Source organism: Glycine soja, chromosome 1 (genome assembly GCF_004193775.1).
Source record: "Glycine soja cultivar W05 chromosome 1, ASM419377v2, whole genome shotgun sequence".
Classification (NCBI taxonomy): Eukaryota; Viridiplantae; Streptophyta; class Magnoliopsida; order Fabales; family Fabaceae; genus Glycine; species Glycine soja.
In genome coordinates this window covers 43,580,813-43,596,020 of record NC_041002.1, presented here as the reverse complement: position 1 = coordinate 43,596,020, position 15,208 = coordinate 43,580,813, and the positions used below count along the sequence as shown (strand labels likewise).

Genomic DNA, 15,208 nt, shown 5'->3' with positions numbered 1-15,208 from the left:
TTAAAGTGAGCATCTCCGAAAAAAAAAATTAAAATTCTATATTTTTTGAGAGAATTTGAAATCCCACTGTTTTAGTCAATCAAAATGATTCATAAAAATACTAAAAATTAAATTTTATCTCAAATACTCTATCCAAACAAGTTATTTTTATCACGAATCATTTTAAATTCTCCCATTAAATTGCTCCATCCAAACACATTGTGGAAAAGTCTTCCTTCAAAGCTTGCTTTCACCAAATTGGCACTCCGCACGCAGCAGCAGGAATTCCCAAGTTTCACTTTTGATGGATCTAAATTGGACCACTAACACCTATATATTGGCCATTTTTAGTTATAGGTGTAATTAAATATTAATACTATTAATGTTTTTCCCTGGGAATGGGATTAAAAAGAAAGAAAGAAACAAAAAGAGAGGACAGCTAGTCATGAAAGAATGAAAAAGAAACAGAAAGAAAGAGTGTGGATGTAAATAATACGAAGGTGGTAAGTGTGAATGTATTAGATGGCATTGATTTTGATAGACAAACAGGGGTGTAGCAAGTAGCAGAGGTGCAACAAGCAATTCAAGAACAGGGTGCAAACATCAACAAAGAGGTGCAAACAGAAGGCAGAGCAAAAAGGGTGATCACCAAACCTTCATACCTGAAGGACTTCGTGCGATGATGGATGAGCTGGCGCTAGAAGGATCTACAAGGATTTGTTGTCGAGAATCAGGAGGCAGCCATAACAAATTCCATGTTTTGTAATCTTTGCACCTAGCACAGAATCACAATTTTGTTAGGAATTCTATTATAAATATGGATTCATTGTAATAAACAGATCATGAATGAAATACTTAACTTTTTGAAATTCTATCCTTCTCTTTTCTCTAGAGGAACTGGTCCTCGAAACCAGCCCAAGTCACCCCTAACATTTGGTGCTCTCGTCACCATGGCCGACCAACCACACGGCACCTCATCCTCCCCGATCGAAACCGCTATCCTCAAGCTTACTACCTTACAGGTCTCCCTCGGTGAAACTGTTCAATCCATGGCCCAGAAATTCGATGAGCTCTTGCTACGGCTACCCTCCACATCCCCTTCTCCATCATCACAACCTATTCCTTCCATCTCCCCTGTACCTTCACATCAACACCGCATGAAATTAGACATTCCACGCTTCAATGGTACTGACCCCTTCGGGTGGGTATTCAAAATTAACCAATATTTCCAATACCATGCGACCCCCGAACATGACCGGCTTACCATTGTGTCCTTCTACATGGACGGCCGAGCTCTTGCTTGGTTTCAGTGGATGGCCACTAATGGCCAACTCACCTCCTGGCCTACCTTCATTTAAGCCTTTCAGACGCGTTTCGCCCCTTCCCACTATGATGACCCCACCGGTAACCTCTTCAAGCTCACCCAGCGTGGTTCGGTGACTCAGTATTTGTCAGAATTTAAGGAATTGGCTAACCGTATTGTTGGCCTTCCTCCCCAATTTCTCCTCAGTTGCTTCATTTCAGGCCTTACTCCCAAAATTCGTCGCGAGGTGCAATCTTTGCAGCCCCTGACTTTGGTGCAGGCCGCGGGTCTTGCGCGTCTCCAGGAGGAGAAGCTCCTCGACACGCATTCCACCTTCCGCAATCACACTCCGCCGGTCCTTTCCGTTCCTCAACCTCGGCCGATTTCAATGCCTGGTCTTCTCCAAGCTCCTTCTTCTCCTGCACCGTCATCACAGCCTCCTCCATTGGTGAAGCGTCTGTCGCCGGCTAAGATAGCTTCTTGCTGTGAACGCGGGTTGTGTTTTACCTACGAGGAGAAGTACCATAGAGGTCACAGATGTGACTCTAGGGTTTTCCTCCTGGTAGCTGCTGAGGACGACAACCCTGACCCTATATAGAGGACTTGGACCTGGGACCCGACCCACCCAACAGCCCGAACCCGACTACGGCCCAAATCAGTTTTAATTCACTGGCGGGTAACTTGGCACCCGAAACTCTCCAACTATTGGGCCTGGCCTCCGGCCACCACGTCGTCGTCCTCGTCGATGGGGGCAACACTCATAACTTCATTCAGGAAGATTTGGTGCAAAGAATTGGCCTTCCCACACAGGACACTACTCCTTTACGGGTCTTAGTTGGTAATGGACAGCACTTGGCTTGCTCTCGGTGGTGTCCGCGTGTCAACCTTACCATTCAGGACTTCACCTGTGACGTGGACCTTTATGTATTACCAACTGTAGGTGCTAACATTGTTTTGTGCGTACAATGGTTAAAAACTTTGGTGCCCGTGCTCACTGATTATTCCCTCATGACTATGAAGTTTTTCTATGACCAACGCTTAATTGAGCTTCGCAACGACACTGATCTCACCATTAACATGCTCACACCACCTCAACTTCGCAGATTCTTGAAACACAATGAACATGCATCATGCTTCCACATTGCGGTCCTCACGGAGGCATCTCCAGACGAGACCCCACCCCCCTTGGACCCTCACATTAAGACATTAATTGATCACTTTGGGACCTTATTTCAGCCACCTACGTCCCTTTCGCCGGCGCGAATTACCGACCACCACATCCATTTACTTCCCCAGGCTACCCCTGTTAATGTAAGGCCTACAGGTACCCCCATTACCAGAAACAGGAGATTGAACTTCAAGTGGAATCAATGCTGCAGAAGGGCCTGATTCGACCTAGCACTAGTCCCTTCTTTTCTCCGGTGCTCCTTGTCCGCAAGCATGATGAATCATGGAGGTTCTGCGTGGACTACCGAGCCCTCAACGCCATTACCATCCGCGATAGGTTCCCCATTCCAACAATTGATGAATTGTTGGATGAATTGGGCCAAGCCTGTTGGTTTTCGAAACTTGATCTGCTCTAGGGGTATCACCAAATCCGCATGCATTCCTCAGACATTGCGAAAACGGCCTTCTGCACGCATCACGGACACTATGAATTTAAAGTTATGCCCTTCGAGCTATGCAATACTCCCTCCACTTTTCAGGCGACGATGAACATGCTTTTCCGACCATTCCTCCACTGGTTTCTCATTGTCTTCTTTGATGACATTTTAATTTATAGCATCACTTTTAATGATCATGTTCTTCATTTACAACAAGCTTTTCAGGTTCTGTTGGACAATCAATTCGTCCTCAAGTTGTCCAAATGCACTTTTGCTCAACCGCAAGTGGAGTACCTCGGCCATGTGGTATTGCAGCGAGGTGTAGAACCAGTCTCTTCCAAGGTGGATGCGGTCCGTCAATGGCCCACACCCCATTCCGCCAAAGCCCTCTGTAGCTTTTTGGGTCTCGCTGGATTTTACAGAAGATTTATTAAAGGGTACGCCACCAATGCGGCCCCTTTAGTTGCGGCCACCATTACGGATCCCTTTTAGTGGACTAACCCAGCTCAATTGGCCTTTGAACAATTGAAATAAGCTCTGACAGAAGCCCCTGTGCTTACTTTCCCAGACTTTCAGCTGCCATTTACGGTCGAGACTGATGCATCCGGCATTGGGATGGGTGCAGTTCTCTCCCAAAGGGGTCACCCCATAGCCTATTTCAGTAAACCTTTTCCTCCAAAGCTCCGCCATTCTTCCGCATATGTCCGTGAGCTATTTGCGGTGACGACGGCGGTTAAGAAGTGGTGCCAGTATCTTCTTGGCCACCGATTCACGATCATCACGGACCACCGTAGCTTGAAGGAGTTACTCACACAAGTGGTGCAGACCCCTGAGCAACACACATACCTGGCTCGTCTGATGGGGTATGACTTCCAAATTCAGTTCCGTTTCGGCGCCACTAATCAGGCAGCGGATGCGTTATCACGACTTTCCAAGGAAGAGTCCTCCTTCTCCCTCATTTTGTCTGTACCCTGTTTGACATTTATGGAGGAGTTGAGGAAGCAGTTAGCTCAAAATGAGACCTATTAGTCACAGCTTCAGGACATTCAAGCCACTCCTGCCAAATATCCTGACTTCAGCATTTCAAACAATCTCATTCTACGCAAAGGTCGCATATGGCTTCCTCCTCACCTACCTCTGCTTACCACCCTTCTCACTAAGTACCATGCCACCCCTACCGGAGGACACCTTGGCATAGCTAAGACCATAGCTCAATTAATGGACAAATTTTATTGGGATGGGTTGCGAGACGATGTAGCAAGGTTTGTCTCTAATTGCTTGGACTGTCAGCATTCTAAATATGAAACAAAATGCGTCGCCGGTCTCCTGTGCCCTCTGCCGGTTCCCCACCGTCCATGGGAGGACCTCTCCTTAGACTTCATCACCGGTTTGCCTGCCTTTCAGGGGAACACCACCATCCTTGTGGTCGTTGATAGGTTCTCTAAAGGCATTCATTTGGGAATGCTTCCCACTTCACACACGGCTTACACAGTTGCAGCTTTATTCATGAACATTGTCGGTAAAATTCATGGTCTCCCTCGTAGCATGATTTCTGATCGTGATCCCCTGTTCCTCAGCCGGTTTTGGCAAGACTTATTTCGTCTCAGTGGCACCCACTTACGGATGAGTTCTTCATACCATCCTCAAAGCGATGGTCAGACAGAAGCTCTGAACCGTGCCATTGAACAGTACCTCAGGGCTTTTGTTCACCGGCGACCAAGTTCATGGGGAAAGCTATTGATGTGGGTGGAATGGTCCCACAATACTTCTTGGAATGTTGCTACTGGCTCCACTCCGTACAGAATCACATTTGGTAGAAAGCCCTTTAATTACCCTGAATACCTTGCCGAGGATTCTAAGCTTGAAGTTGTTGATGATATGCTCACAAACCGAGAAGACACTTTTCGCCTGATCCGTAAAAAGCTCCTCAAAGCTCAAGAATTGATGAAGAAGTATGCGGATGGATGCTAAACGAAGAGATGTGGAGTATCAGGTTGGTGATTGGGTTATGGTCAAACTCAGGCCCCATCGTCAAACCTCGGCCAAGCCTCAATCCTCCAGCTCCGGGAAACTTTCGAAACGTTTTTACGGACCATTCACGATCACTGAACGGATTGGTCCTGTGGCCTATCGCCTGAAGCTCCCTGAGGGTGCCCGTATTCACCCTGTGTTTCATTGTTCAATCTTAAAACCATTCAAAGGGACGCCGACACCAGCAGATTCTGTTTCCCTTCCTGACCAATTTGCTCACGATCAGCCCATTGTTTCTCCATTAGCCATTTTGGACTACCGTTATAACTCTGACATTCTAGGATCCCCGTGGGAGGTACTAGTGCAGTGGTCGGGCCTGGCTCCTGATGAGACGTCCTGGGAATCCTGGTCACAGCTGAGTCGAGAATATCACCTTGAGGGCAAGGTGAATTTCCAAGGCCCGTGGGATGATAGACAAACAGGGGTGCAGCAAGTAACAAAGGTGCAACAAGCAATTCAAGAACAGGGTGCAAACATCAACAAAAAGGTGCAAACAGAAGGCAGAGCAAAAAGGGTGATCACTAAACCTTCATACCTGAAGGACTTCGTGTGATGATGGATGAGCTGGCGCTAGAAGGATCTGCAAGGATTTGTTGTCGAGAATCAGGAGGCAGCCATAACAAATTCCATATTTTGTAATCTTTGCACCTAGCACAGAATCACAATTCTGTTAGGAATTCTATTATAAATATGGATTCATTGTAATAAGCAGATCATGAATGAAATACTTAGCTTTTTGAAATTCTCTCCTTCTCTTTTCTCTGGAGGAACTGGTCCTCGAAACCAGCCCAAGTCACCCCTAACAGATTTTTATTGAAGTATCTAATAAATTATTAAAACATAACAGTGCTCAATTATAATTAGGGAGGTGGTAAGTTCTTGACTTTTAAGGTGGTTTTGGATTCCAAGAGAGGACAGCTAGTGAGTGGAATGGGAAACAAAAAACAAAGAAACGGAAAGAGTGTGAATCTAAATAATACAAAGGTGGCTATTTGACAAATTCCTTTGCTTTTCCAAGAGCATTTTACGCGTCCAAATGGAAAAACCAAGAGGGGACAACTAGTGTGTGGCAAAGAAATTAAGCTAGACATTAGGAATGCTTTTCTTCTGCCATGCTTAGAAATTTTTGAAGTTTTAATTTCTAAAGGTTTTGCCCTGGGAATGGATAGAGAATAACTCACAAATCACAACATTTATTATATTAAAGCACATTTTCTTTTGACTAACGAATATGAAAAGCCTAATTTCTTTTGGAGGTTTAGAGACTTCTCAAGGGACAGACTAGAGCTAAAGTTGCGGAATCTTTGAAAGACATGTTCTTTGAATGGTTACGTGATTCCCACTGCGTATGAGAAACGAGAATAATGATATGATATGATAAGAGGTGAGAGATGGGTGCGGCTAAACTTGCTAGCTAGAGACAGAAAGGGGAGAAAATTGAAAAGAAGACTAAAGCATTATTTTAACTCCTGGAAGTGTTTAACGTTGTTGTATTAGTCCTTGAAATAATCAACTTCAGGACCGTGTTGCTGATTTACATATTTCACATTAATTTCTGAATCCAAATTTCTTATATTTAATTTATAAAATAATCAACTTATAATCTGTGTCATCCACTCCAGTGATAATTTTGCTTTTAACCAATCACCATCGTTGAGTTTCCTCTTTCTTCACTTTTTTTCTGCATAATCTAAGTATTATCAATGCATTTTGAGTTACAAATCTGATGAGTAGCATTTTCTAGGCTCTAAACGAACACTACTATGCTTTTTCTTATTGCCTGTGATTATCTTTTGTAGCCCAAGTGGTTAAAACCTCTAACAATGGAAGCAATTACATAAAATAAAAAAAATCATTTACTGAAGAATCTATGGTGATGCATGATTGCATTCAGTACTCTGATTAGTGCAAGTTTCATTCGGCTTATTTTGGAGTGATGATTGCTTAATGTCATAGTAATGTCACGAAGCATAATCCATAACAAAACTAACTTTTGCTAAAGAATTCAGTAAATATTAAATTTAGTAGCACTTATTATTACTAAAAATTAAAGGTCTTGAAAAGGGAGAAAAAAAAAGGAACATCTTTATTAGTTAGTTGAAGTTACCAGTTTAGATCAAAAGTAACAATAAATAAGTTACAGTTTTGATGAATTTGACATTAAGGGTCACTCGTCAGTCTTGTGTAGCTTCATTCTCATTAATTTCTCTTTTAACAACTTACATTATTACTACGTTTGTTTCCTTAGACCATTTTTTACTATGCTATTCTTTGGTTCATGCATAACTTGTAGAAACGGGCATGTCATATCCCTGTAAGTTCATCCTCATAGAAAGTACAAAATGCTTCTGATTATTATATTCTTAATCTAGTCTTTTCATCCATTCAATCATTTTTATGTCGCACCATCTTCTAAGGTTTGTAGTAATTTAACTTTAATTCTAATCAATCTACAGGACATTGGCTTCAGTTGGATTTTCTGGAACACTTTCTCCCTCAATTACCATATGGGAGTATTTGGCGAGCTTGCCAGTTTTCATTAAAAAAAATTAAGATTTAGCTTGTTAATTCTATCACTTGACATTTATAAGATTTTCATCTACTGCTGCTATACCAATCCAGATAATCAGACCATCATCATTTATCTTAAGTCATTTTTCCAAGAATTAGGAGTTTGACGCCATAACAATTAAGGTAGTGTTTACTTTTGTAAATCTACAATGCATAATTGCATGTTGGACTCCTCATTCATTGTTAAAAAAACTTGAAAATTCATGTTCTGAACCAAATCACCATTTTACTATCCCTTAATTTTGCATATTATAAGAAATCAATGTAAAATATTCCCAGGTGTTTGGTTTAGTGAAACAGATTGACCACTGATGTGACCAATTCATGCAGCGAATTACAGAACAACAATCTTTCAGGATCCTTGCCTGATTACATTTCCAATCTAAGGCATCACTTTCCATTTCTTCAGTCTTTCCATCCTTGTATGTAACCAGTTTATAATTGAAAGTGAGGATCTCATGTGTGATTCAGTGTTGCGAGGGAATACCTGATGATAACCTTTTTTTTATATGCCTGAGGGAATACCTGATGATAACTAGTATACAGACAAGTATCTATTTTTTAGTTAGCTAGATGTGAAAGTGAAACTAACATATTAAAGATGCTAAACCTGCTAGAACCCTTATGATTTATGAGACAACATCACCATGCTTAGTGTTACATATGTATATTAGTGTTGTAAAACACTGAAAAAATCATTTCATAAGAATGTGCACAAGGAGATGAAAGTGAGAATGGAATAAATCACATACAAAAGAAATCATACAAATAACTTAGTTTTTTGTTCCTTTTTGTGTGAAGCCAAGTTTTAACGTGGCGCATCAACATTGAGATCTCTAAATTTTCAGCATTCACTTGTCAAAAACAGTCCACCCTTGCGTGCAAACAACTAATGTAAGCAGCTTTTGCCACTCTTTAAAATGAAGACATTGGCTGCTATATTCAATCAAGGAAATTGAATAGTTAAACAATTTCTACAAAAAATGGAAGAGTAACTCATTCCACACATCAGGTACCCCAGGCAAGCACCAATGAATGCAATCAGAGTAAGACGGGGGATTTGACAATTGTTCCGGCCGAAGGGGCTCCCAAAATTTGCGAAAAATGGAAGGATGACCATCCTTTCTATACTCTGATAGTTGAGTAATGTTGATGACAGAAACTTTTGAGTTCAAATGTCTTAGGATCTTCTCCACGGTGCTCATTGTAGGCAAATCTGAACCACTTCCCCAGTAGCCCTCAAGGTCAATGGGATCCTTCTCCCCATAACAGTTACCCTTGCTTCCTGGTTTCCACTCTCGGCTCCTGAATGAGAATAGAGTTCAATATAGGGCCTTAAATGTTTGGATTTCATATATTAATGTTATGATGATATAAAAAGGTGTATCAATCAAGATATGAGAAGATATCTAGCCATTTTTGGATGAGATGCATCTGGGAACCATCTATAACAATATAATACACCAGTAATAACAAATGAAAATATTTCCACTTCATATCCACTTTTCTTAAATACATAACTTCAGCAAAAGTCAAACTTTTCTTTTTCTTTTCCAGGGTCTGTGTGAGGCCCCATATAGGAACCAACCAAGAGCTAATATATCAGAAGAAAGTTAAAATTCAAACCAGAAATAGAAGCCTTTTTACAGTGCCAAATTTGACAGACGAGCATGTTGTCATGGAAGTGGGAGGAGCAGGAGCTAGGGAATTAAAACTCTAGTTATAACAGGCAAATAACATCAAGTTTGCATTGTATTATCCTAATGAAAACACAGCTAAGATGAATGATAATCATTAACACTGACACAATTATGCCTCAAGTTCTAAGGATGGACAACAAAAATAGTCTAGACCAGCCAACAAAAAATGTTTTCCCCTCTAGCTATTATATCATATAGTATAACCTATGGCAAAAGGTTCACGTCCAAGAATGCATACCAGCAATATTTCCATCTATAGCATAGGATCATGCAAAACATAGATTGGGTGCTCACCAGAGATGAGTTGGCGACATTGTCACAAAAAAGACACGCTTCATGAGTGGGTCAACTTTTGAAGATACCCAATCTGCCCAGGCTCCCATGGCTAACTCCATGGCTCCATGCCCATCCAATTCTTCACAAGCTCCATTTTCTTCAGCTGTCCATCTGCAAAAGAACAAATACAATATACAAGATCCATCAGAATAGATGAGACAATTTTTTCCTTATAAGAACACATGTATATTGATGAATTGATACAAACAATAGCTTGACTGGGCCTTGTCTCCACCATAAGTATGTGTTAAAAACAAGTATATCAGCATTTTCCCACAGTGATGCATGTCTAAGAACCGTATCAGGACGAATTATCCGTTCATCTAGTCTGTGATTTACTGGGTCATCAGAATTAGATTCAACAAGAAGAGGAGCCCAGAGAAATTCCACAGTTGCATTGTATTCCTGAAAATTGGCACAAAGTTAGCAGTGTGCAGGAAGAGACTTTAAGACAATGGTGTACTTGTGACCCCATCAACCCAATGGCTTAGAACATCCAATGTCTATAAAGAAATTTAGTGGAATAATGGAAGCTACATTGAAAATCATCATAAAAATATTTCAAGTATGGGCTTCTTACCTCTGCTCTGAAAATGGTGAGATGAGCATTTGGTGACATTGATCTCTTATCAGCAGGAATTACTGATTGTAACAAACATACCATAGATATCCATTGCCCTCTATTTAGTGAATCTCCAACAAACATTAGCCTTTTGCCTCTCAACTTCTCCCACATTTCTTTCACATTCCACCTGTTTTATACAAGAAATCAGTGAAGTTAGCAGAAAGAACCTAATCTGTCAGAAAAAAATCAAAGGTTAAATATTTTTTTTTGTAACAAAAAGTTTAGGTGAGTTAAGTTCTGAAGACTCACCAAGGCTAGGGCATGCCTCAAGGTTCAAAGAACACTTACAGAGATACTTATACATCGTCCGTCCTCAATTAGCAACAGGATTCCAACCCCACTTCCTTGTGGGATAGGAGTTCAATCGTTACCAACTGACAAACCTTTGTTGGCGGGTTAAATATATTTTTAGTCCCTATAAATAGGCGCTTGTAGTCCCTGAAAAACCATCTCCTTGGTCTCCCATTTATGAAAATTTGTTGGGTGTAGTTCATGTCCTTTCCTTCCACTTCAGTTAACAGTGTCAGTAACAGGGAACTACACCTGACACATTTCCATAAATGAGGAACCAAAAGGAGATATTTTTTATAAGGATTAGCATTAAAGCGAAATCTTATAATTAGTAGGGATTAAAAAATATATAACCCAATAGTTAAACTACCACTTATACAACCATATCCGATGCTACTTTAGGCACCAGAAAAAATTAAATTTTTTCAACTCTAATTCCCACAGGAACAACTGAACAAATGCTATTCTACTTGGACCTTTACAAAACTCAATCTTGGTCAAACATCAACTTCACAAAAATAGTAACAACCTTAAAACTATTGAACTGGATCATTCCAACTCATTCTGTCACCAAGTACAAAACCATAACGGCATAATCTGACCATGTTCACAGTTAAAAAAAAAAAACACAAAGCTCAGAGAGAGAATCACCTTTTCAAATTGCAGTTATGTGGTTGCCATCTCCAGTACTGGTACCCCAAATCAGACCTTCCATGCTTGTGACAGGCCAATTGGTCAGACATGTAAGGGCAATCTGACTCGTTGTAAAGTGGATGTGAAACATTATCAAAAACCCATTTGCCTGAAAAAACATCACAACTTTCCGGCCTCGCACTCCAGTGACCGGAATGCTGAGAATCGCCGAGCCAAGCAACTTTGCGGCCATTGTACTCTACAGTGGAGTTGCATCTACTGAATCTATCCAAAACCTCTAAAATCCAACAACCCCATTTCAGCAAGTCAGAGAAAACACAAACCAAACACAGAAAGCTTAAAAATTTGCCCAAAAAACACATCAAGCTTTCAGTTTTCAGTCTTCAATGAAGCACAGAGCAAGCTGTGAAGAGAAAGGCCATACCTGCAGCTTGCTTTAGGTGACCAGAGAGGTTGGGTTTGACAAAGGTGGCTGAAGAAACTTCTTGGTGGTTGTGAACATGATCTGGATTTTCATGGATTCGTTGTATAATGTGTTCACTGTGGAGGGTTGAGAAGGCTATGAAGAACAGTAAAATAAGCACAAGCAAAGGGAAAACAGGTGGTTTCTTCCTGTTCCACTTCCAGCTCTGCATGGTGGTGTTGGAGGGTTGTGGTTGATTTTGATTTTGAATTTTGATTTTCCTCTATAAGGAAACCAAATCAAGGGTGAGCCTGAAATTTGAAAAAGCAAATACATCACTTACAACAAGAAGGGAAATAAAATAAAAAAATAGCTTCAGATTCATTAACGGGTATGTAATAAAGAGTAGTCAGTACTCACAAAATGACAGAATCAAAAACTTTGATTTTGAAGTTTAAAGTTTGAACAATAATGAGTCGGTGCTGCTTGTGCTGCAGTGCTAGTGTTGCATTCGCAAGTTGCAACCTCTCTCTATGCAAGATTGATGGTGTAAATTAGAGGAGCAGTTGATTACTTTATTTGCTAGTTAACATTAACTGTAGAATGATTGTTGGTAAATGTAGAATAATCCTTTGACCGTTTTAACTCCACTGTTCACGCACTATTATTACACTATGTCCTCGAAGTGGATCTTCTAGAGTTTAGAATTGAATTGCACACTCAGAAAGTTATGATCCAATGGTACACAAATTTTGAGAAAAGCTTTCATGTTTTGTCTGAGACAAAGGTTAACAGGTAACTTAGGGGCAAATTTACGCAAAGGGGTCACATTTAGAAACTATTTACGGATTAGGGTCTGTTTTAAAACTATTCACAGAGAGGATTTGTTTTTGCATGGAATCCGTCATAGCCACTGGCGAGAAAGTTTAACCCGCCACTGGCATTGGCGTTACAGGACCTGACACGGGCCACGTAGGAGAAGGTCTCGCCTTCTCCATTGGCGAGACAGGCGACAAGAAGGTCTCGCCTTCTGCACTGGCGACACGGGCCACGTAGGAGAAGCTCTTGCCTTCTCCATTGGCGAGACAGGCGACACAAGAAGGTCTCGCCTTCTGCATTGGCGAGACAGCCACGTAGGAAGCTCTCGCCTTCTCCATTGGCGAGATAGGCTAGCACAGGCTGTAGCTCACATGAAGATTCTCAGCCCAGGGTTGCAGTGTTAGGGCTTCAGCTTTGCAGTGTTGGGGTTCAGCTTTGCAGTGTTTAGGGATGCAGCATGCAGAGTAGGATTGGACTGAAAAGGAGAGTAGCTTTTGACCTTTGCTTGTATACGTTTTCTTCTATAAAAAAACCTCCAACATAAACTTTTATGTACACTTCTCTTCTCCAAGCTGAGCTTTTCTCCTTTGTTGAGTTTCACTGAGTGTCTGTGTGCTGGTGTTGTGGTTCCTTTGCTGTGTTTTTCTCTTCCATAATTTCTGGTAAGTGATTTTCTTAAATAAGATTTATATATTATGATTTATATATTCTGTTGTTAATATTATAAAAATAATAGGTTAGCTAGTATTAATAGGTATAGTAAGTTTAGGTTAATTAGGATTAATAGGTATTGTAAGGTTAGGTTAGTTACTATTATTAATATGTATGCTGTTATTAATTTTTATGTATTAATAGATATTTGAAGGTTAGGTTAGTTAGTATGAAAATATTATTTAGTTTGTAGTATATATTTTTAGATATTATATATGTGATATATATATATATATATATATATATATATATATATATATATATATATATATATATATATATATATATATATATATATATATATATGAGATACTTTAGCCAGCCACAGCCAAAGATATTATTAGGTTTAAAAATATTAGACACACGTAATATTAGCTTTAGAAATATTAGACACAGGTAATATTAGGTAACTGTAGAAATATTAGGCATAAATTAATATTAGCTTTAGGTATATATTTGTAAATTTTAGGTAGACGTAAATTTTTAGTTTTTGTAATATTAAGCATTTTACACGTAAATAAATAATTGTAATATTAGACACGCATAAATTTGTCTTATTAGTGTTATAAGATAGTATAGTTTTAAATAAATGAATTGATAAGTTAATATTGTTTGAGTTAATTATTTTTAGTTTTTAGTTATATATATATATATATATATATATATATATATATATATATATATATATATATATATGATAAGATAGTGTTAGTTTTAGTTTTTAGGTTAATATTATTTGTTTTAGGAAATTTACGTTATTAAATATATGATACATTGTACATTATTATTATTTTTGTATATATATTGTTTAAATAATTTTTTGCATTTTAATATTTGTTTGTATTATAAATAATTTGTAGTCCATATTTTATTTAATTATTTTTTTTGTTAATTGTAGAAAAAAAATTATTTAAATTTTTCTTCACATGTATTTTAATTTATCTATAGAATATATTCAAAATTGTTCAGTTTTATTTATTACAAATTTATTGTTATATATTTAATAACGTTTTTATAAATGTGCGTAGTTTAATTTATATTATCTACAAATAATGTATAAATTGATTTACGAATTTATTGTATTATATTTTACTTTGCAATAGCAATGACATCTTCATCGTCATGTTCATCACATATTAACATTAAGTCTGGCCCCATCGATGCTGATGTATTATGGATGCAACCTAAGCATGTTTCAGAACATGTTTGGAATGGGGAAGAAGATCGGAAATTACATATCGGAGGAGTTGTCCCCACGTATCAAGGGGAATAAGAAATTTCAGAGCAAATTTTTCCTTTTCTTCGACAATCTGGTTTTTACTGGATTATGAAGATGTGATACTTAAAAATAAATGCCTCATTAATTAGTGCTCTGATAGAAAGATGGAGGCTGGAAACACATACGTTTCACATGAGATGCGGAGAGTGTACTATTACTCTCCAAGACGTCTTTGTATTGTTAGGTATAAGTGTGGATGTTTTACCATTAATCGGTCCAACAAATCTTGATTGGGCTAATTTATGTGAGGAATTATTGGGAGTCAGACCACAAGAAGGTGAAATTAAAGGTAGTGTGGTTAAATTAAGTTGGCTGGCTCACCATTTTGCACAAATAAATAACGACGATGACGAAGAACAAGTATGAAGGTTTGCCCGTGCATGGATATTGAGATTCATTGGAGGTGTCTTGTTCGTTGACAAAAGCAGTAACAAAGTTTCGCTAAGGTACCTTCAATTTTTACGTGACTTTGAAGACTGTGGCACATATGCATGGGGAGCTGTTGTACTTGGCTTTCTATACAGAGAGATGTGCAGTGTCACCGATTATAAAACTAAATCAATCGGAGGTATGTGCATCTTACTACAAATGTGGGCATGGGAACGATGTCCAACCTTGGCTCCAAAGAGGACTCCTTCCCAAGTAGAAAATAAACCACTGGGGCACAGGTTAGTCATTTTTAAAAGCGTCTTTCATTTCAATAGAATAAATGGTTTTAGGGTATATTAAATTTTAATCTTTGTAGGTGGCTGCGACGTGAAAACCAACATATCGGCAATGATGATGTGAGAGTTTTTCGTCGCAAGTTGGATATTATGAAACGTCATGAGATAAGAAAATGGTATTGTATTTGTAAAATAAAAAATGATATGTGTTATTTTACTAAAATGTTGACAACTATG

At 39.1% G+C, this 15,208-nt stretch overlaps 1 protein-coding gene across 1 annotated transcript; it reads right to left on the bottom strand.

Moving 5' to 3' along the window:
* Window positions 1–8,200: 8,200 nt before the first annotated feature.
* On the bottom strand, window positions 8,201–12,061 carry LOC114416446 (protein trichome birefringence-like 35). Its single transcript, XM_028381316.1, has 7 exons — window positions 11,918–12,061; window positions 11,519–11,808; window positions 11,092–11,371; window positions 10,105–10,276; window positions 9,733–9,929; window positions 9,483–9,635; window positions 8,201–8,793 (listed from the first exon to the last, which is right to left on the bottom strand). Exons 2-7 carry the CDS (start codon window positions 11,727–11,729, stop codon window positions 8,463–8,465), a joined length of 1,344 nt encoding a protein of 447 aa, XP_028237117.1. The 5' UTR covers window positions 11,730–11,808; window positions 11,918–12,061; the 3' UTR covers window positions 8,201–8,462.
* Window positions 12,062–15,208: the final 3,147 nt, after the last annotated feature.

What these genes read in the sequence shown, in the direction of transcription:
- LOC114416446 (XM_028381316.1), bottom strand. Translation starts at nt 11,729, where the DNA reads ATGCAGAGCTGGAAGTGGAACAGGAAGAAACCACCTGTTTTCCCTTTG. An exon ending in TCACCTAAAGCAAGCTGCAG is followed by an intron (nt 11,372 to 11,518) that starts GTATGGCCTTTC and finishes GTTGGATTTTAG; the next exon opens with AGGTTTTGGATAGATTCAGT. An exon ending in CATAACTGCAATTTGAAAAG is followed by an intron (nt 10,277 to 11,091) that starts GTGATTCTCTCT and finishes TGTATAAAACAG; the next exon opens with GTGGAATGTGAAAGAAATGT.